This window comes from Cherax quadricarinatus, chromosome 27, assembly GCF_038502225.1.
Source record: "Cherax quadricarinatus isolate ZL_2023a chromosome 27, ASM3850222v1, whole genome shotgun sequence".
In the NCBI taxonomy this organism is placed as follows: domain Eukaryota; kingdom Metazoa; phylum Arthropoda; class Malacostraca; order Decapoda; family Parastacidae; genus Cherax; species Cherax quadricarinatus.
Window position 1 is genome coordinate 25,331,636 of NC_091318.1, and position 23,899 is coordinate 25,355,534.

General features: G+C 41.6%; 1 protein-coding gene across 12 annotated transcripts in view; it reads right to left on the reverse strand.

The window, feature by feature from the left end:
- The window catches only part of LOC128691132 (SLIT-ROBO Rho GTPase-activating protein 1), a 609,659-nt gene that overhangs the window by 157,638 nt on the left and 428,122 nt on the right, over window positions 1-23,899 (reverse strand). Inside the window, exon 1 of one of the 12 annotated variants that reach the window (XM_070089118.1) lies at window positions 18,691-19,287. The exons of 10 other annotated variants lie outside the window; for them this stretch is intronic. Coding sequence is in view for 1 of the 2 variants with exons in the window: in XM_070089126.1 (XP_069945227.1) it covers window positions 18,691-18,721 (31 nt within the window). In the remaining variant the exon portion in view is untranslated. Of the gene's footprint in view, window positions 1-18,690; window positions 19,288-23,899 lie in introns of those variants that run through there. One more of the 12 variants, XM_070089126.1, reaches the window with a different exon arrangement.

Consider the following 23,899-nt stretch of genomic DNA (forward strand, 5'->3'; position numbering starts at 1 on the left):
TATTCAGCGCGTCGAACTGGCTAATTTAGCAATTATTCAGCGCGTCGAACTGGCTAATTTAGCAATTATTCAGCGTGTCGAGCTGGCTAATTTAGTAATTATTCAGCGCGTCGAACTGGCTAATTTAGCAATTATTCAGCATGTCGAGCTGGCTAATTTAGCAATTATTCAGCGTGTCGAGCTGGCTAATTTATCAATTATTCAGCGTGTCGAGCTGGCTAATTTATCAATTATTCAGCTTGTCGAGCTGGCTAATTTATCAATTATTCAGCATGTCGAGCTGGCTAATTTATCAATTATTCAGCGTGTCGAGCTGGCTAATTTATCAATTATTCAGCGTGTCGAGCTGGCTAATTTATCAATTATTCAGCGTGTCGAGCTGGCTAATTTAGCAATTATTCAGCGTGTCGAGCTGGCTAATTTAGCAATTATTCAGCGTGTCGAGCTGGCTAATTTAGTAATTATTCAGCGCATCGAACTGGCTAATTTACCAATTATTCAGCGCATCGAACTGGCTAATTTACCAATTATTCAGCGCATCGAACTGGCTAATTTACCAATTATTCAGCATGTCGAGCTGGCTAATTTACCAATTATTCAGCGTGTCGAGCTGGCTAATTTATCAATTATTCAGCGTGTCGAGCTGGCTAATTTATCAATTATTCAGCGTGTCGAGCTGGCTAATTTATCAATTATTCAGCGTGTCGAGCTGGCTAATTTATCAATTATTCAGCGTGTCGAGCTGGCTAATTTATCAATTATTCAGCGTGTCGAGCTGGCTAATTTATCAATTATTCAGCGTGTCGAGCTGGCTAATTTATCAATTATTCAGCGTGTCGAGCTGGCTAATTTATCAATTATTCAGCATGTCGAGCTGGCTAATTTAGCAATTATTCAGCGTGTCGAGCTGGCTAATTTAGCAATTATTCAGCGTGTCGAGCTGGCTAATTTAGCAATTATTCAGCGTGTCGAGCTGGCTAATTTATCAATTATTCAGCGTGTCGAGCTGGCTAATTTAGCAATTATTCAGCGTGTCGAGCTGGCTAATTTAGCAATTATTCGGCGTGTCGAGCTGGTTAAGTCAACAATAAAGTTCCCTGGCTATACTTTCTTGCTGCCAAGTATATTTGAACTTCGTCTTTTTTTTTTAAATCTTGTTTTCGTGTTAGCGAAAATAAAATCTTCAAACATGGAAATAAGAGCTTTACACATCTTTGGTCGTCTTCAAGAGGGAACTTAGGTCAGTTCCTTATGTCAGTTCCTGATCAACCGGGCTGTGGTGCCCACGTTAGACTACGTGATGGTAACATCAACAGCTTGTTTCACCCTGGGGTCACAACACCTTCAGTCGACATGTATCAAGTTTCAACTCGTAAAATACACGGTGGAAACCCTCTCAGCATTATGCCTGTAGAACCTATTAAGTAATAGTTAAAAAGAGGCTGGGAGAGGGAGGTAGAGAGACGGGAGTTAAGGCAGTATATATCATTCCATCAGGGGGAAGGGGAGGGGATTGTAGACGGTGCCGGAGAAGCAGCAACAGGAGGAACAGCAGTAGCAACGGCGCCACCACCACTACAATAGCAGCACTACCACCACAGAAACACTATCATTTCCATCACAGCAACGCTACCATTTCCACCTCCACAGCAGCATCTACAACTACATGCATCACTCCTTCCCCTCACAGCAGGAACTACAAGCACCACCACCTTCACCAGCATAGCATCAGCTACAAGCATCACATCTGACTGGCAGGATATCGTGACGCATCACCACCACTCTTGACGTCAACACCAGCGTGACTTTTCATTATAATATGTCTTCCTGCTGCTGATAAACACTTCACATTAAACGGGTGACAAAGATGTAATGAAATTGTCATATTGTGAGTCTCGCGGGATGTGGTGTATAATGTTACTGTGACGCGTACATCCATCCGTACATCCATCCATTCATCCATCCATCCATCCACTCCCCCCCCACACACACACAGTTTTCAGAGTATATACATGATAGGGCTCAAGAGGTCAAAAATCAGTAATGCCGGTCGATGAAGGGATTTAGGAGTCGACCCCCCAACACATTGGTGAGTACACATGCACGTAAGGGAGAGTATGCGGAGCCAGCATGGAGCCCGCACCTGATCAAATATATTAAGACACTGGAGACGGTCCAAGTTTTCCATGATTGATACCTGAACTGAAGAGGGATATATTACGAGGAGATTCTTTAGATACTCAAACCTGGCAACCCTAGAAAAGGCACACCAAGGGAGATATGATCATGACATACAGAATACTCACAAGATTGGATGAATAAGAACAATCTAAAGAACTTTGTAAATTGTCCAAGTTGGACCGAAACGTCGTCGTTCCTTTCTCCAATGTGCGAGTTATTTAAGAATAATCTGTGAAATACAAGGAGTACCAGAGGCAGCTAATGAAAGCAGACAAGCCACACTGGCGTTATGAAATACGGGTAATAAGCGGAACAAACTAAACGAACTGTGAAAACATCAGTGAGGAATGATCCGTCTCTAGGTAATAGTATAACAGGTTGAAAGTAAAGAGGCAAGACCAGGAGTCGTGACTCGACACCTGCAAACATAACTAGTATATCTGGTGAAGAAAATAAATATTTCGCATAACTAAAACAACAGTATACAACCTGAGTATATTGACATAAATGAAAACCTACTGTCAATTATTTTTGTACAAGCAATTTATTATTTTTTTTTTAAATGCACTGGCGGTTTTCCATCAAGGTAGGGTGACCCAAAAAAATAAGAAAAAAAAATCACTATCATTTACGTCTTGCCAGAGGCGCCCCAATACTAAGTTCAGATGCCCCTCCAAACTGCAATATCCCTTGTACCTCCCACCTTCAAGACTCGAGTACATCTAACCAGTTTCCCCGAATCCCTGCATAAATGTTACCTTGCTCAAACTTCCACAGCGCGTCAGGTCATAAAAATCACACGTCTCCACTCCTAGCACGATCACACATGCACGTTAGATGTCCAAGCCCCTTACACACAAAACCTCCTTTATTATTATAATAACTGGCTAAGCTTGTAGGGGTGATACAGCACCTAGGATTGCAAGGTATTGATCCGTATACAAAGAATAAATTTGATACGTTACTCAGGCAGCTGAGGCGAGGGTATCTAGCCGTATCCCTGTTAGTCACAACTGAAATAAATAGTGCCAAGACCACAAGATAGTAATTAAGCTACAAAAAGAGGATCGACCAGAAACAGAAAGAGGGACAGGCAATAAGAGCAAGGTGCACAGCAACAGCAGCAACGGGAAGTAGTGTTATCAACAGGGACGACCAGACAGCAGTGCCCTCTCTCTTCCTCCCCCCTCCTTTTTTTTAATACAATGGTTTTACAGGGTTGTTATGAGTTCTTACCTTCACTTACAAGCTAAGAGCTGTTACCTATCTCAGCTCATTTGAAAGCATTTTTTACTGTTGTAAGACGTGCAAATAGGGAATTGAAACCACAGTGCAAAAGTCTTTCAAGAGGAAACTGGACAAGTATCTTCACCAGGTGTCAGATGAACCAGGCTGTGATGGATATGTGGGGCAGCGGGCCTCCAGCAGCAACAGCCTGGGTGACCAGACTAGCACCAGATGAGCCTGGCCCATGACCAGGCTCCGGTAGAAGAAAAACTCAAAACTCATCAAGGGTATATATCAAAGGTGTGGACCAGCCATTGCATTGGGTCAACTATTTCATCGATGTCATTATGTTGTGCGAACACACTCCAGACTCGGGTCATTCTAGGAATGAATGATCTCAGAAGTGATGGTCTTGAGAAGGGTACAACCAGTATAGTTGCTGTTCGTTGCCCGTCTTGTTGTGTAGAAGCTCTTCTCGCTGACCACGGAGTGGAGTCAAGTGTGATACTTTAATAACATTGACCATGCACATAACAGTATGACCACCCTCATCTCTCCGGTGTTGAAGGCTCTACTGAAATAACAGATCTATTAAGGCCAGGTCCATACGAGAGATGAACCATCTTGATGTTCTCTATTCTGTCAAGTTGTAGGTAGACGGTGGGCAGGCAATCCAAGAAAGTGGAGTATACTCAAGGTGTGAGCGCACTTGTGCCTCGTAACTCTCCCCCCCCCCACCTCTCTCTCTCTCTTTCTTCCTACCAGTGGTAACAACACACTCACCTTGAGGCCACCAACACGCCACCACTATCACACTTGTGATGTGCCTGTGCCACCACTAACTGAAGCCCAATACCACCATCAGCATCAAGTCATCAACACACAATTGCTATCCCACCGTCACAACCTCACCACCATTTACAACCACTATCACACCAAGACAACCCCACCACCATCTGCATAAGCGTCAACACTAATGACAATATTTATAAACTACTCTACCATCCTCTTTACATTTCCTAGTGCTCTGATCAATCAAACCGGCTGTGCTAGCCTACAACAGATCTAACGAAGCCACCCAACCCTGCCTACTAGGATGGCTGATCCCCCCCCAACACCTTTAAAAGAAACCTGTGATGTTTCCACTTTAAAAATCGCTCTGCACCACTGCCAACATAACCAGCACAAGTATTGGCTAGTATCCTGAGTGAATCTACCTAGAGCTGGCTTCCGCATCCCTGCTTCACTCGTCACCTGTCTTAAGAGATGATTGCGTATCCACATGTGCTGGAGTGATTACCCAGAGCCAAAAACTTGTACTCATTCCCAATGGTGTGTGTGTGTGTGTGTGGTAATATACACACACACACACACACACATTATATATATATATATATATATATATATATATATATATATATATATATATATATATATATATATATATATATATATATATATATATATATATATATTTTATATATATATATATATATATATATATTTATATATATATATATATATATATATATATATATATATATATATATATATATTTATATATATATATATATATTTATATATATATATATTTATATATATATATATATATATTTATATATATATATATATATATATTATATATATATATATTTATATATATATATATATATATATATTTATATATATATATATATATATTTATATATATATATATATATATTTATATATATATATATATATTTATATATATATATATATATATTTATATATATATATATATATATATATATTTATATATATATATATATATATATATATATATATATATATATATATATTTATATATATATATATATTTATATATATATATATATATATTTATATATATATATATATTTATATATATATATATTTATATATATATATATTTATATATATATATTTATATATATATATATATTTATATATATATATATATTTATATATATATATATATTTATATATAAATATGCAATAATATAGCAGCAAAGAGGTACAATATGCAAAATAACTAGTGAAAACCTTTGTATATAAACATTCGTGGACATTTTAAATTGGTTGTAATCTCATGGCTATTTCAAATATCCACTATCATGTATTTAAGGGTTACATATCCTGGGAACTCTCAAAAGTATAGAACATGCACTCAGTTAAACTCGTGTTTAGTGATTTGAGTTGTAGCATATCTGAACATGTGTTTGTTGGCTTACGATAAACATTTAGTTTTCTATCAGTCCTATGATGTGTATCGAGATATGGACGTCATTACACAAATATACCGTAAATTTAGGATGAGGGAACCTAAGAGAATATCTGCTTTTCTAGTTTTCTGATGTTCAGGAGCAGATGCAGATAAATACGGTAGAGCTTCAGATGTATTGTGAAGACGACCTACAAACCGCGTTGTTATATTCCTCGCGTTGAGCTAAACCTGTATGGATCATACAGCGCCAGGGAAATCGGGAGGTAATCAGGTACGACTCCAGGAACTTGAGAGCACCTTCGGTTTTTTTTTTTTGGTTCAAGAGCCCTTCGCCAGTACCATGGCGAAGGGTAGACCGGGCTGAGAAAGCAGAAAAACTGGAACCTGCTCACAAATATGACCAAAAAAAAAAATCGCATCTACACAGCCGTAAGAAATACCAACCGCAACAGCCAGGTTCCTCCGTCACGAGAGCTTTATTCAACAAGCATGGATGCACTCACAGTGTGCTGCTACCCTAATATATACATGTATGACAGTTACATATTGAGAATGAAAGCTAATATATTTCTTTGTCATTCTGTATGTACAGCAAGATGAACATAGGGAAGGGGAAGGGGTACCGTCAACACGCGACAAGCAGGGAGATAGAGAGTGGAGTCAGGGAATGAGTAAGTGGTGGTGGTGATAGGAACAGAGAGATGGGTAAGGCAGTAAGCAAACACTAGATAGGAAAGCTGCTCCAACGCCCTTCATCCACAACAGGTGCGCTTCACACCTGTCTTTCCCCACATCCTCTTGCTCCTCTCTCACTACCTTGATCGATTCCAAACTTTTAACGCAGGTGTGTCTTGCTAAGAGAAAGGTTTGGAGTGTTATTGGGTTCCATAGGTGTCAATTTGCCAATTTTAGACTAAAGTGAAATACAACTCTTTTAATCGGCTTCAAAATTTTATCACTAACACATCGTAATTACTGTAATGATAGCCTTGCTACAGGGTTGGATTGGTTCCAATTTCAGAATTTTATAATAAAAATGGTGTGGCATTTTTTTCATATAACTCAAGACTTCAAATTTAAAATGTTTCTGCAACTAACCCAAAAAGAAGTGTCAATATACCGTTAGTTTGTGTTGGTGAAACTGCCAGTTTACTAACAAAACTGGACGAGTTTTGATTGTGGAAATGTTGTTTTCCATCTTTTTGGTTTCTAGAAACCCATGCACTACAAGCTTAAATGCTTGGTAGGCACTTTTTTCAACAGCAATCATTCTGCCACCCGCCTAATCTATGGCCCAACAAATACGTGTGTATCTAGTAGGTATCTTGCACCTCGGATCCAGTAAAATTCACCCTGAGAAGAGATGTCTAAACCTTTGAACTGAATCTGGTAAAAACCCAAGTCCCTGAATAAGTCATCCAGTTCTTGCAGATTAACGAAATGCGGAGATTTACTTTAGCAATGAGCTTGCCTCATTAAACGCATCATCCTCGCCCTTTTCAGAAGATGAAGCTTCCACTTCTAAAGTCCCGTCTAAATGAGGCGGGCTACGAATTGGTGAATCTTCACTATATGATACTGGATCAACAGTTTATTGGTGTTTGGATAAACATTTCTATATTAACCCTTTTTATGTACGGCGAAATTTCTATTATACGACAGTAGCATTGTAGTAGTCTGCTGACTCTTCAAATTCGAGGAATTGCAAATGGCATACACCACCTGTTACCACAAAGATCCTTCCGGTGTTGAGTGATTGATCACAACAGTCGTGAGATGACCATAATGTGTCTTTGCCACCAAGATGCATTTCAAAATAAGCAAATTATCCAACACAAAATCAGTATCAATTCGGTGCTTGATGCATCTAGAATCAATTTAGCAATATTAATTATAATAATAGGCTCTGGTGGCCTGGTGGTTAACGCTCTCGCTTCACACGGCGAGGGCCTGGGTTCGATTCCCAGCCAGAGTAGAAACATTGGACGTGTTTCTTTCCACCTGTTGTCTATGTTCCCCATCAGTAAAATGGGTACCTGGGTGTTAGTCGACTGGTGTGGGTCGCATCCTGGGACACTGACCTAAGGAGGCCTGGTCACAGACCGGGCCGCGGGGGCGTTGACCCCCGGAACTCTCTCCAGGTATAATGACAATTAAAATCATAAACACAAGAAATAAATGGAGTACGAGAAATGTGGTAAACAAAATATTTCTCCAGAACTACTGACATAATCGTAAACATACCCTAATTATCAAACTCGGAAAAAATCAACAAACAAAAATGTGTTACACATAGTAATTTGCATGTACTGACCCGCACCACATTATAATTCGTTAAAGCGAGAAATGAGGCATTACATAGGTATTGCCAGGAGCCGAGGCTTGACCCCATATACAATAATAGTCCGATATTTTGATGTTCGCTAATGGCCTTTGAAAGAGTTGCATTAGTTATTCAATTTTCGAAGTTGGTGGTGGAAGAGGTGGCCGGGTGCAGGAACGAAGATCGTATTGCTAGGTTACACGAGTACGAAAACCACTTATCCCGTCTTTCCTCGCGAGACAATCTCTATGTCCCTGCACCCGGCCACCTCTGTCACCACCAATTTCGAAAAACTGAGCGACTAATGCAACTCTTTCAAAGGCCATTAACGAACACCAAAAAACGGGTTCTCAGCAGACACCTCCAACACATTGCTGGTGTGCTTAGCGATGGCTGAGAGGATCATCGCCCCAGCGAGGCTCATTCTCAGACCACACCCCCGCCAACAAAACTACATACCCCCCCCCCCCCCAAAAAAAAAAAAATTCAAGCACGTTCCGCCGACACCCGCCCACAAAACTGACGACGCAGCAATAAATTACAGAGGTAAATATTACAACCTGTCAGTATGACAATATTTATGCTGCACCTTTGGTGAAAATGCCAGTGTTGTGCTTACTTCAGCACGATACATAAAGGAAAGCATGCCATGTGCAAAAATTAAGCAGCCAATAAAAACAATTCTGTTTTCACTTTTCTTTGTAAACATCATTGGAATGCTTACATACCAACACACAAACCTGCATTAACGGCAGACGCGTTTACTTGGACTTCCAAACATGTACTTATTTTTTTTAAGAATGATCACTGTCATTTGTTACTGAGGGAAATTGATTACAGTTTTCATGTTTTCATTTTTTTATCGGTCAAATTCATTTTTAAAACTTTCCGAGCATACCTCTGACTTAATGTCGAAAATTAAATTCTCCAAGCCTGGGCTGAGGGCCAGACTTAATCCTTAACTGCCTAATCAACTAGACTGTTAATGTTCGCGGTTCACACTTACGTAGCCTTGTTATATATTCTGCTCAAATTATTTCTTTTATGCCTTTCCTTTCAAAGTCAGTGCCGGATCAGCCGGGCTGTGGCTCGTACGTTGGAGTGCGTGCGGCCAGCAGTAACAGCCTGGTTGATCAGGCCCTGATCCACCGGGAGGCCTGGTCATGGACCGGGCCGCGGGGGCGTTGATTCCCGGAATAACCTCCAGGTATGTATGTTTCCTCATACTGGGGAATAACTTTGATCACATTTTTTCGACTGAGACGACCAGACCGCAGGAGCGACGACTTACGGAATTGACTACGAGCTTATACGATGAGAAATTTCAATTACTCAGATATGGTAAACATGAGGAAATTAAATCTTCATCAGAGTACAAAACAAATTCTGGCCACAAAATAGAGCGAAACACCAACGTCAAAGACCTGGGAGTGATTATGTCGGAGGATCTCAACTTCAAGGACCATAACATTGTATCAATCGCATCTGCTAGAAAAATGACAGGATGGATAATGAGAACCTTCAAAACTAGGGAGGCCAAGCCCATGATGACACTCTTCAGGTCACTTGTTCTATCTAGGCTGGAATATTGCTGCACTCTAACAACACCTTTCAAGGCAGGTGAAATTGCCGACCTAGAAAATGTACAGAGAACTTTCACGGCGCGCATAACGGAGATAAAACACCTCAATTACTGGGAGCGCTTGAGGTTTCTAAACCTGTATTCCCTGGAACGCAGGAGGGAGAGATACATGATTATATACACCTGGAAAATCCTAGAGGGACTAGTACCGAACTTGCACACGAAAATCACTCACTACGAAAGCAAAAGACTTGGCAGACGATGCACCATCCCCCCAATGAAAAGCAGGGGTGTCACTAGCACGTTAAGAGACCATACAATAAGTGTCAGGGGCCCGAGACTGTTCAACTGCCTCCCAGCACACATTATTGGGATTACCAACGGACCCCTGGCAGTCTTCAAGCTGGCACTGGACAAGCACCTAAAGTCAGTTCCTGATCAGTCGGGCTGTGGCTCGTACGTTGGTTTGCGTGCAGCCAGCAGCAACAGCCTGGTTGATCAGGCGCTGATCCACCAGGAGGCCTGGTCACAGACCGGGCCGCGGGGGCGTTGACCCCCGAAACTCTCTCCAGGTAAACTCCAGGTAAACTCCAGGAACTTTATTGTCGTTATTAAGATCTTAAATATGATTAAAGATATTCCTTACTTTTCGACATGCCAATAATTTTCATGATAATTTTATCTATATTATTTATAGTGTGTCGCGGTAACTTTCTTACTTTAGGATTCGGTCTATATATTTAATTATTATATTCTTGGAGAAGCGCAAAACCCATAGTCAAAGTGCATAGGGAATGGAAGGTAATCAATCTTGATCTGAGGAAGAGGACAGTACTTCTGGTGCTTGTAATCATGGGCCCTTTACTAGCATTAAGAAACCCTCTTGAAGGGTTCGTAAAAAACCTATTTAAGTAAGAAACGGTCCATTGTGAAACAGTATTGGGATTCAATGAGCAAACGCTGTTATCAAGGCAACTTTGAATTGTATCCAGCATAATCGAATCCGATAATTTGCTTACTATGCAGACAGTGCAATAATTCAAAGCTAAGGACCTATCTCCTGTTTTGTAAATTAATGTGGAGGAAAGGGTGGATCTCATTACATAACCTAAAGAGGTAGAGAAGGGAAGAGGGGGAGACAGAGAGCAAAAGCACTTTTTACTTAAGAAAACAGCTGTGAGCTACTTCTCTACAAGAAAAGCTAGTCGGCACCAAACGAGAGCAAGACCCAGGGAGTAAAGGAACTTTTAGCCTCAATCAGGTGCACGTTAATAATAGCTAACACAGCTGAAACTAACAACGGGTGTAGGTACGACAAATACCACCTTGTAAAGTAAAAGGACACAAGTGCAACTAATGTGACATTTTATTGTGGCAACGTTTCGCTCTCCAGGAGCTTGATAAAGCTCCTGGAGAGCGAAACGTTGCCACAATAAAATGTCACATTAGTTGCACTTGTGTCCTTTTACTTTACATATTGTCGGTAATTCTACCAACTTTATTACAAATACCACCTTCCCCACATTCCTAGCTACCCACATGTATTAAGGTCACACACTAACCTAAAATATACGTTTAGAAAACGGCTCAAATTACACCATCAACAATACCACTATGTACATCACCAAGGATTACATCAACTACAACTTTTATCTAAAGGTTTATTATTTTCTTATACGCGGGAATGCCTGAGACGATTTCGATGGAGGGGGGGGGGGGTTGCCTACCTCACTTCCTGGTCCTAGACCAAAGACTCGGAGAAAATCAGATTTAAGCTGAAGATAGCTCCAATTCCTAGAATCAAGAGCTTTCACTAGCAGCAAGACATCCTTCGAAAAGTGGTGCAAGCTAAAAAGTCAGAACGATAAATTAGTCTATGCGAATTAGATCTGCCAACAGACGCAATACAACGTTCCTTCATTCTTATGTGTATGGCAACTGTGTATGACATACATTCATATACTGCCAGCTGATACCAGATATTGTGCTGGAACAGCCAGTTTCCAATGACTATGCGGGCCTTCGGGCCTGCAGGCCACTAACAGTAACAACCTGGTTAACCAGTGTCAGCAGGGAGGTTGGCTGCGTGGGTAGGTGGCAGATATGCCTCAGTTATAAGCTTCACACTTTCTACAACATACACGTCAACAACCAGGGATATAAAACGGGGAAACTGTTCTAAATTGCCAAGGTCAAGCAAGCGTCTCGACTCAACAAAACCCGTCCATCAAGTTTTGTGGTGAATGAGTTGAACGTTTTTTTTAGTGAGCAGGGCGTGCACACATTGTCTACATAATGCGGGTAGTGTGCGCACATGCTGCATGTCTACATAATGCAGGTAGTGCGAGCAGGTCGTGAGTATATTCCGTGAGTAAAAAAAGAAACTAAAAATATACTATGTATATCTATTTCGCCTCACGTTATTATGGTAAGCAACTTCAAACAACTAAATACTAAAACAGTTCACAACACACTAGCCTGAGGAATAAAGACAATACCGTGACCGGAACAATACACAAATAACTCGCATATAGGGGAAAGAAACTTATGACGACGTTTCGGTCCGACTTAGACTAGTTAATGGCCCAAGCAGGTCCGAAACGTCGTCACAAGTTTCTTTCTTTCCTATATGCGTGTTATCCGTGTATTACACTAGCCTGTCTGCTGTAGGAACAGCCTGGTTTACCGGCGGTCACTCGTCTGGTTGCAGGCTGGGCTGTGGAAATATAATTCTGGAAACCGGCCACGGCCATGTCAGAGATGTGACGAGTTTTACCAGAATATAGTGGGAACTATGCATTATATAGATATACAATGAATATGTATCAAGTATGCAAATATCAGGCCAGATGAATAAAGTAGGGCACCTCAAAGTGGAGGAAAGTCTTCCTCTTCCTAGGATTATATCTCATTCTCGAGTGCTGCAGGATCCCTAGAAATGTAATGCTTCGCCAAGAATAACATAATAACAATAATAATAATAATAATAATAATAATAATAATAATAATAAACAGAACCATAGTTTTCCCAGCTCTGACAATAAGACAGAATGCCAATGACTCGAGTAATAAAAAAGTATAAAAGATGAAGTTTGAACCGAGGAAGAGCGTAGCTCCAATTCCTTAGATTAAGTCATTCACCAACATCATTGAAGATTGGGGAGGGGGGGGGGAGTTCATCTTAAAGAGCTAAGGTTTGTACCTGGAGGTTACCTGGAGGTTATTCCGGGGATCAACGCCCCCGCGGCCCGGTCCATGACCAGGCCTCCCGATGGATCAGGGCCTGATCAACTAGGCTGTTACTGCTGGCCGCACGCAGTCCAACGTACGAGCCACAGCCCGGCTGATCCGGCACTGACTTTAGGTATCTGTCCAGCTCTCTAATGAAACTGGTTGGTTAATTTATTAGGGATGAAGCCTATCGACTACACGTTTGTGACCACAAAGGCCGCCTGTTATCTGTACACCATGTCAAAAATATTTTAATACATAAAATGGGGTTAAACGCAAACTCTTAGGATATATGCCCAGACACACACACTGCGGTGTATATGCTTTTCCTTGAAATGAGCTGAGGTGCGTTAACAGTTCTTAGTGTGTACACACAAAGTGAATACTAGGAAAGAATGGTATAAAATACCGACATATGAGAAATATATCACATGCGCACTATCAGGATATTTTAATGAAACATTTCGCCACGAATGGCTTCTCCAGTCCCACAGTTCTCAATCAAATAACTTAATATTGCGCATGTGTCTTATTTCACAAGAAGTGTGTACAAGGAGAGAGTGGAGACACAAGGCAGATGAAGAGTGGCGTGGCATATAACAAAGGCAGCACCACAAGCAGGCGTGGGGGCCGCCCTCCTGCCAAACTGGAAAACCAGCATTTTCTTTTTTTTTTTACCCAATGATGAGAGCTGCGGTTTCTTCCCCAGCACAGTTCAAGTAAGTTATCTGCATACGCAGCTTCTCGTTACAATACGCTCACTTTAGAACAAATATTTAAGAGTATCGTTAAGAGAAATCGTAAAATGCTTGGTTAATATTTTAAGTACAAAAGTAAAATACCATATTACTTATAAAAAATAGGATTGAAGTAAAGAAAAAAAGGTCATAGCTACCATCATACCTTCAATACATGTATATGAAACACAGAACCGAGATACAAAAAAAAAAAAAACCACCTGCCCCCTCTGGCGGGTTTATCTTGTTCTTCTGTAGTCGCAGTCCAGTCTGAGACAAGGTAATTCAACTAAGCTGTTTTCTAACAGCCTGCATCTCACATATTACAATACATTTGAAGAGTTTTGAGAATTTCTCTACTCTCTGAGCCCGGCCATGGGTCAGGCTCGTCTGGTGCTTCCCTGGTCAACTAGGCTGTTGCTGCTGGAGGCCCGCTGCCCCACATATCCATCATAGCCTGGTTGATCTGGCACCTGGTGAAGATATTTGTCCAGTTTCCTCTTGTTTCAGCCGTGTTTTTGATATCTTCTGGTAAGATGTTGAATAGTCTGGGACTCCGGATGTTGATACAGTGTTCTTTTACGGATGTTGATAGTGTTCTTTTGTCCTCACCACACCCCTGCTCCTCACTGGGTTTATTTCACACTTCCTCCCATATTTCTCACTCCAGTATGTTGTTATGGCATGTGCAGATTTGGGACAAGGCCCTCGAGTACTTTCCAGGTATATTTTATCATGCATCTCTCTCCTCCACTCCAATGAGTACATGTTCAAGACTTGAAGGCGTTATGGCCTGGTTGACAGCGTATTTTATTAAGAAACTTGCCTTATTCCTTATTCCTGTTGCAACTAGTCCCAAATTTCACACACTTTTTTTTTTTTAGAAAAAGTTAACCTCCCGCCTTCTCCCACATAAAGCTGACCTATCTTTACGTGGAAAATGGGAAAGGGAAGGGTCTGAATAATGAAATCAATCTTAACAACAAAGAGGCACGGTAGGATGTGCCAATACCTTAAAAGTGCAAGTACACATACAGTTATGAACAAAGAGCCCTAAGTCTTTTACTCAAAACAGGCGAATTAGCAACGTGCTCCGGTTTATCGACCTTGCCAAGTGCCTTATAAGTTTATTATCAAAGGAGTATATCGGGCGGGATGGGCAGCCTAAGTGTAATGTGCGCCCATTCTGCAAGCAAGCACAAACTGGCTGTCAGCGAGAGGAATGCGGGACAGTGATCACCGGAACCTCTCTCTGGTAGACTTTTAAATCCTTGGAGCTCCCAATGTTGATATGCTGATGTAGTATATTAAAGTAACCATCCAGAAAAGTACTACCTTTCAAATCATTGCTGATAAACTACCTCTCGTTTGTTTACTTTCCCTAATCTTCCATAAGTAAGGTCAATCAAAACAGTAGTCCAGCAGTGGCAAGCCAGAGGAGGCTGCTGCTTATGCTGTGTCAAGCGGTTCATCTTAAACTGATTAAGACCCAAGATTCAGAGTACACACTTTTCGAAGTGAAAAGTTCTAAGTACAGCACAGGCCCCTAACGGCAAGTTCCTAGCGTCTGCATTTATAACACCCAGGTTTTACAAGCCCATCAAGGAAGCAAGCTAAGAGTTCCTTAAAAGTTGTTTTGTTCTGAGAGTTACAAACCAAAGCCGGGATCCTGAATGATGCTGAGGAAGGAAGGTTGTGATGGTCTGCAACGACCCGAGTCATGGGATGAGACACTCAAGTGAGGTAAGGAATAGAGCACGTGTGTATTAGCCCTAATATGTGAATTACAACACATCATCGACTGGAATTTCCTTGATATTTTTCTGAACTCTTCATGCCTATTAAATAATTTAAAAGTTTTTGTGATTACAGTGACAGTTGTTCGCTTCTCTGTGCATTATTTACTTTTCTTAGCAATAACGGAACCGATACACCTACTATTGCACTAATAATGCTTCAAATGCTAGAAAGAAAACCTTCACTTTGCTACTGTTGCCCTCTAACATTTAACTTGTACAAGTCTCCTCCCCTTCACAAACCACTCTTCCTGCCCTTTTAATGGTGAGTTAGAGTGTGACGGTTATGTTGGTCTGCCGGCCGCTAGCAGCAATAGCATGGTTGACCATACATTAAATAAGGTAACCTCACTATATCAGGCTGAGTGTAGAATGACACTCGAAACCGGCCACAGGTTTTCTTCCACTAAATATGCTCTCCCCAGTGCGGCTAGCTCTGCCGTCCCAATAAATTACATGGGTTGTCCTGTCTGCCGTAATATTTTCAAATCATGTGTCAAGGTCAACCCCATCCTCACAATCGCAGCGCAGAGGAAGACCTCAATTTTGATCCTAGTTACTCAAGCCAGAAACTAATATTTTTCAGTAATTGTAGGGATAGCCCATGCCAAGGTATAATTTGATTAACTAGTCAACACGGATTCGCCAGTGGACGTTCTTGCCTAATAAATTTAATGACATTCTTCATTAAGGCATTTGAGGTACTAGACCATGATAAAGAATACGATATCGTCTACCAAGATTTCGGCAAGTATTTTGACAGGCCCATACTAAGACTGTTAAAGAAAGTGGTAGCAAGCACAACCATAATAAATAATATAGAACTTGATCATACAAAATGTGAAAAGAACTCTGCAAGGTGTGTAGGGGCACTGAATGACCATACGGATTTAGCGTTTTTTGTGGAAATAATAAGACTTTCAGAGAACAGATAATGGCGAAACATAGATGGCAGCTTGCGAGTTTGGTTAAAGAAGACGGAGGGAAAAAAATGAAAGTCTGTAGCGAGTGAGTGCCCCGGGAAGTAACGAAATGAGAACACAGTGAGATAGTGATGAGTTTGCAGTGACTGATAATCGGTGCACAGTGGCATTAAGTGTAGTTACATGAATACTTGGTGTTGTGTGGTTTGTGTTATACAGTAGTGACATGGATATTTGATGTTAAGTGAAGCTTGTGTCACACTATAGCAACACGAATATTAGTGCTGTGGGAGATTTGCCCCACATTGTGTACAACAATGTTAATAGTCCTGTCATTGTCCACATAACTGCAGTAGTTGAGGTAATGATCGATGTTTAGTTATAGTGAGGCTGTATTATGAAGGCTGTTACATAATATTATAAAGCAATAAGATCACAGTAAACAAGTGATGTCATAATATGTAAAACAACTACTGTAAAAAATATGGAGAAATATAAGAAAAATCAAGCTTCATAAAAAAAACATTAATTTTAATAAACATAATAGTATAGGGTTACACAAATTAATTTATAATTAATAAAATTTGGGAAGAGTTTAAGTTATGCGTGACGGGTCCTTGACACTCCCACTCTCCTCAAACTGGGAAGGGTGTGATGTCCTATGTGAAGTGACATCTCAGTCTTATAAGCCTTCTTCTGTTCTGTTACTTTTACAGGTCCTTGATAATGTGAGAAATCACGAAAGTGCTTATAAGTTCACTATATTTTTCACTGTGGTTGTTCTGCATAATATTATGAATTAAGAACAAAAAAATATAAGAACATTGCAGTAGATCTACTAGCCCATGCTAGGTAGATCCAACTCACCCACTTTTATATCCGTCTAACTTTCACGTAAAGATGGTTTTTGATACATGGGATCAGCTTAGTTTTTCAGAGCTTTTGTATCCAAAAAATATGACCTGTAAAGAGGGCACATGTGCTACCGTTACAAAACTATTCTACAACGTTTTGCCTGCACATTAGGCTTCATCAGTCGAATACTGAGGTGGCGAATATGGTGACAGAAGCAGTGGAGAGATAAAGATGTGATCTGTCCATCAGGTTTTGTAGTAGTATTGACGCGGTCAGTCCTGCATGCAGATGTGTTCAACTTCATAGTCATGAACAATGAACACTGTTCAAGACTATGAAGTTAAAGATATCTGGCTAAGGGAATGACCACCTCAAACTACCATTCTCTCCACTGATTCTCGTCACCATACTCGCCACCTTTGTATTCGACAGATGAAGCTTACTGTACAGGCAAAACGTTTCGGAACTGCGTAGGCAAAAAAGTTTCGAAACAGCACAGGCAAAACGTTTCGGAACAGCACAGGTAAAACGATCCGGAACAGCACAGGCAAAAGCTTCGGAATAGCACAGGCAAAACGATCCGGAATAGCACAGGCAAAACGTTTCGGAACAGCACAGGCAAAACGTTCCGGAACAGCACAGGCAAAACGTTCCGGAATAAAGATATCCATCCAACTGTTGCAAATTAATCTTATTTATCTACTTGTCGGTATTGTTATACCCTTATTATACCGATACTACCTGTTAAAATTTGGTAGTATCAGTATAAGCCTTGTATATATAAAACTCAGTTTGCCTCAACTATATCTGTATTCTATGTCAATAAGACTGTCACTCTTTATACTCGTTCGGGCCTAAAAATGCAAACAGCTCCCTACGTCACAATGCAGAATATACTGAATATACAACTATTAAAACAAAACTGCTACACTACAACAAATTTTATCCATCAAAACTTCTGAAAACTATCTTAGCAAATTTAAAATGTAGTAAAATTCGTAAAAATACAAGCTTGATACAGCAGTATTTCAATTATAACGACCTAATACCTAGTTTTTATTTATACATGCAACGTTCCAGACGTGTAAAAGAAACGTTGGTTGCCTTGACAGTCAACTAGACAACATTGTCCAGTCTCTCCCGGGCTCTGCTACTTCCTGTTAATCTGCGTTCAACACTTCCCCTTCCTTTTAACATCCATCTCTCTTCTTTTCACCACACCGTCCCAAATGCAGGTTATATAAGTTTTAGGGCATCTTACATAATCCAACAACTTGCAAAGTCAGCCTCAAAATGCCAAACCCCGAACATAATTACTGTCAATAGTTTTTCGTTTTCTACAATGTCAAGCCGGATAGGGTACCAGACGTCACCATCACTTACATGTACACTTGGGTAACGGGTTCCTCATGGACTTTATAAACTAACTAGCATTCCCAACAAAGTTTTATTGTTTACATTCGTCAGTAAACGTCAACTAAATACACTTTTAGTACAACATACCCAGCACCATCAAGCAAGAAACTCGGCCAAGACAATTACCACCTTCCTTATCTTAACCTCGGACTAATTAACACCTGTTACACTCACCTCTAATAAATAGTGCTTCACTTCGCAACATCCTTGCTTCGTCTCCTCTCAATCTTCACACAAAAACAATCAGTTCATTAGCTATCGGGTCCGTTCGTCTTTGCAATCTTAAGAGTTTACACTGTTCTAATGGTTTCCACTAGTGTCAAGACATATAATGTGATATATTCACCTCTCACTGGAATGTATTAAAGAAATAAGAGTGGCTGGTTCATCCGTGGCGCGTAAGAGCCAGTCAAGCAATAATAGGGCAGTTAGTTTATCTGCGAGGTGTAGGAGAGTCAGACAGGTAATAATGAAGCAGCCTGTATCCGTAGAGTGTAGGAGCGCCGAACAGATCACTAGGGATATCCTCACGACTTCTGGTCGTCGGCGCCAGGAAACACACTCCTAGCTATCATTATGCACTTTTGCTGGTGCAGCTGGCCGCCTGACCTCTGCGTTGTCACGACATAAAACATCACTGCTGGTCAACATGGCTCCAGCGGCTGTTCTGGCCTCTCCACCTGACAAATAAAGCCGGGTGCGAGAAGAATGCGCTGCTCGTCCAGCACGTGCACTCTCTCCCACGGTCAGGATACAACTGATTGGCTCACCGTCACTTTGACTCCGTCAGCCACACTGAGTTGAGGCTCGGTCGCCCCACACACACGCACACATTTTCTGTTAACTATAAACACAAACACACCCAAAAACACACGATATATAAAGATCAATGTAAGAAGACTTTATTAACGCAATTACCGTAAAAAATGCAAATCAGATGGAACTTAACGAGGTGGCAAGGGTGTTCCAACAGAACAATGGCGGAGGGAAGGGGTTAGTTTCTCCCTCCCTCCAACACAGCCCCAAACAAAACCCCTACACCCTCACCCATGCGGTCGCCGCCAGGCTGTGGGTGGGGCACACTACTGTGCCCACCACGTGTTACACTCATTGAATCAGGTAGCAAAAGAAGCAAAAGAACCGTGTTTGTAGTTAAGACGAAGACGGACTAGTATCACAGGTGCACAGGGAATAGAGAGACTTTCCACCAGCTATGCTGTATAGCCCTTGTGGCTTAGCGCTTCTTTTTGATTATAATAATAATAATCCACCAGCTACAACTGCCTACTTTTCAGACCCACAGAATGTACGTAAAGTCATGTATCCATATTTATACAAAAATTATTACTATTTACTCCTCCCCCAGTTTGTATCTCCCATGTACTCCCACGTTCACTCCCACCTGCTCGGCGCTGAACACCTCTTCCACCTGCTTCGTCTGCACAACCAATCCTGCTCCGAAGTACGCGTCTTCCACCTGCTCTCCTGTGCACATCCACCTGCTTTGCCACACCTGTTCCTGTGAACATCCACCTGCTCTACCACACCTACTTTCCTGTGCATATCCCTCACCTGCTCCCATAAACATGTTTTGCATCTGCTCCCATTACAATGAAAATTTTCACTCGAGATCATCAGAAGCTTTAAATATTCTAAGACTATTTGTCTCTGTCTGTAGAGGGAACGTCGTTTCCTTGTTAACTAGTATATTATTTGATTTTTCTTAATGGTGCTAGTCTTGAGTATGCTTCTCTTCCTCTCACGGCACTGACATTTATGTTACTGCTACTATCGCTCCACTAAGCTTCATCAAAGCAATTATTCATTTGTTCCTAGTTAATACGTCGGTAGTGTTGTAATTGCATTTATTGAAAACATCCTCACTACGATTTGTAATGGACTACTTGGGTTTGTTAAGTATGAATTTCAATTAGGTTGTGATTAGAATTTGATGTGTTCGATACAAATGCGTTAACCAAAACACAGTTATTTGTAAATATATAGTTAAGGATATTTTACAATTTGGTAAATTCTACTCTTGCTGGCTTCAAATGAATTTAACATACCCCTGATACTTTGTATATCACTGTTCCAGTTGATTGCCTGGTGAACTACTGTTGTTGTTGGAGGCCCACAGGCCAACATATCTGCTACGATAGCCGGGATGATCTGACACACTGTGGAGGTTGTGATTGTTTCCCCTTTGAAAACTTCTACGCTTGTTTCAACAATATTTTTCATATCTGCTGGTTGCAGGTTGAAAACCTCCAAGAAGATATAAACAAAGTTTTCCAGTGGGCAACGGTAAACAATATGATGTTCAATGAGGACAAATTCCAACTACTCCGTTATGGAAAACTGGAGGAGATAATAACTAGAACAGAGTATACTACTGACTCCGGCCATACAATAGAGCGGAAAAATAATGTAAGGGACCTGGGAGTAGTAATGTCTGAGGATCTCACTTTCAAGGATCACAACAGTGCCACGATCGCACGTGCAAAGAAAATGATAGGATGGATAATGAGAACTTTCAAAACGAGAGATGCCAAGCCCATGATGATCCTTTTCAAATCACTTGTTCTCTCTAGGCTGGAATACTGCTGTACATTAACATCTCCATTCAAAGCAGGTGAAATCGCAGATCTAGAGAGTGTACAGAGATCCTTTACTGCACGTATAAGTTCTGTCAAGCACCTTAACTACTGGGAACGCTTGGAAGCACTTGACTTGTACTCGTTGGAACGCAAGAGGGAGATATATATCATAATCTACACTTGGAAAATCTTGGAAGGAATGGTCCCAAATCTGCACACAGAAATCACTCCCTACGAAAGTAAAAGACTGGGCAGGCGATGCAAAATGCCGCCAATAAAAAGTAGGGGCGCCATTGGTACACTAAGAGAAAACACCATAAGTGTCCGGGGCCCAAAACTGTTCAACAGCCTCCCATCAAGCATTAGGGGAATTGCCAATAAACCCCTGGCTGCCTTCGAGAGAGAGCTGGACAGATACCTAAAGTCAGTGCCGGATCAGCCGGGCTGTGGCTCGTACGTTGGACTGCGTGCGGCCAGCAGTAACAGCCTAGTTGATCAGGCCCTGATCCATCGGGAGGCCTGGTCATGGACCGGGCCGCGGGGGCGTTGATCCCCGGAATAACCTCCAGGTAACCTCCAGGTAACCCAAGGATGTTGATACGGTGTTCTCTTATTGTGGCCATGGTTACCTGGAGGTTACCTGGAGGTTATTCCGGGGATCAACGCCCCCGCGGCCCGGTCCACGACCAGGCCTCCCGATGGATCAGGGCCTGATCAACTAGGCTGTTACTGCTGGCCGCACGCAGTCCGACGTACGAGCCACAGCCCGGCTGATCCGGCACCGACTTTAGGTATCTGTCCAGCTCTCTCTTGAAGGCAGCCAGGGGTTTATTGACAATTCCCCTAATGCTTGATGGGAGGCTGTTGAACAGTTTTGGGCCCCGGACACTTATGGTGTTTTCTCTTAGTGTACCAATGGCGCCCCTACTTTTTATTGGCGGCATTTTGCATCGCCTGCCCAGTCTTTTACTTTCGTAGGGAGTGATTTCTGTGTGCAGATTTGGGACCATTCCTTCCAGGATTTTCCAAGTGTAGATTATGATATATCTCTCCCTCCTGCGTTCCAACGAGTACAAGTCAAGTGCTTCCAAGCGTTCCCAGTAGTTAAGGTGCTTGACAGAACTTATACGTGCAGTAAAGGATCTCTGTACACTCTCTAGATCTGCGATTTCACCTGTTTTGTATGGAGATGTTAATGTACAGCAGTTACTCTACTTTTCACTGGGCTCATTTTACTTTCTCCCTTGTCTCCTGTTCCAGTGTGTATATTATCGGGTATCTCGTCTTCTCTCCAGGGAGTACATTTCCATTTCTTTATGGCGTTCCCTGTAGTTTTATTGGTTTGCTTCATTCTTTCATATTTGGCGTTTTAAATTAAACTTGGCAAGCACCTTGGCAAGCACGACAATGTTTGGGGGACAGGTCTGCAAGGTGTTCCATTTTATACTGATTTTCAAACACCTGCGAATTTGGATTTATTTATTTTGTGTATACAATAACAATGATTAAACTCCGGTTATAAATTTTCATCTCCGGCACTTCACCTACATCACTTGTGGTGTTAAACAGCTCTGCGTAAATAAGCAGCATCTTGAACTTAGAAACCGACTCGTTCCTATGACAGGGAAACAGGTTTTTCCCCCACTGTGTAATTACCAAGTAGAGTACATTAGCAGCACGTTGTTTATATCCAAATTTATTTGAAAATTGCATATCCATACAAATCGTATAAGTTGCATACCTATCCATTCCTCTCCCTCCACGTCTCCCATCTCATCCTTGTGGGCGGGACGAGACATGTGGGCGTGGGCGAGGTAAGAATTAAGCTAACTCCTGCGTTGACATAACAGAAACCGCCCAGCTCCTCCCTTCTAACTCCCTTCAAACATTTCCTGCCCAAGCTTTCTCACCACACTTCTTTGATATCTGGAGACTCTCCAACAACCTGCAAGTGTCTTCGTGTCATTCAAGTTTATCATATCTGACAATAGGTAATATATCTTAATGTGTACATACCCTAATAATGAACAATATGATGTGATAAATAGTTTGTCCCAATGATATAAAACTGACCGGTTTGGAGGGTTCTTTAATCAGGTTTGAGGCAGTAGTGTGTAAAATATCCGAGTGATATACGCCATGCTAGCAGTTAGTGCTTTGGAGGAAAGGGGTGATGGATGGGTGCGGAGGGGCTGTAGGTGGAAGAGTGGACAGTAGGGGTATGGGATGGGGCAGAGGCGGGGAACCCCACCAACGTCACATCACCACCCGTCTCCCTTCCCCCCATCACAACAACCATCACCACTCACGAAAATACCCCACGACACATACCACCACCGCTCTACCTCACTCAACGTTTTCACCCCTTCCTCGACACACACGTTGCCAAGATATGTGTAAGACGTAGCCATCGTCACCGACAGTGCCACGCCCATTACCCTAGAGACACAACGCGCCTACAGTCAGCTTACTGCTTACCTCAAGGTTACCTGAAGGCGATTTCGAGTGTCAACGCCCCAACCTGGCTGTTGGTGCTAGTCACCTAACTGGTCAGGAACTTATAAAGTTCTCTCTTGCAGAGAGACAGGGGTTCGCTGGTAATTTCCCTTGTGTATGAAGGGAGGCTCCTGTAAAGTCTTTACATTCGTGCTACTTCTTAGTGTGCTCTTTGCACCTTTGTTTTTCATTCCTTTTCTTGCTCTCGTAGGGAGAGATTTGTGTGTGCAGGTTAGGGACTAGTCCTTCCAGAATCTTCCAGTTGCAGATTATGATATCTCTCTTTCGCC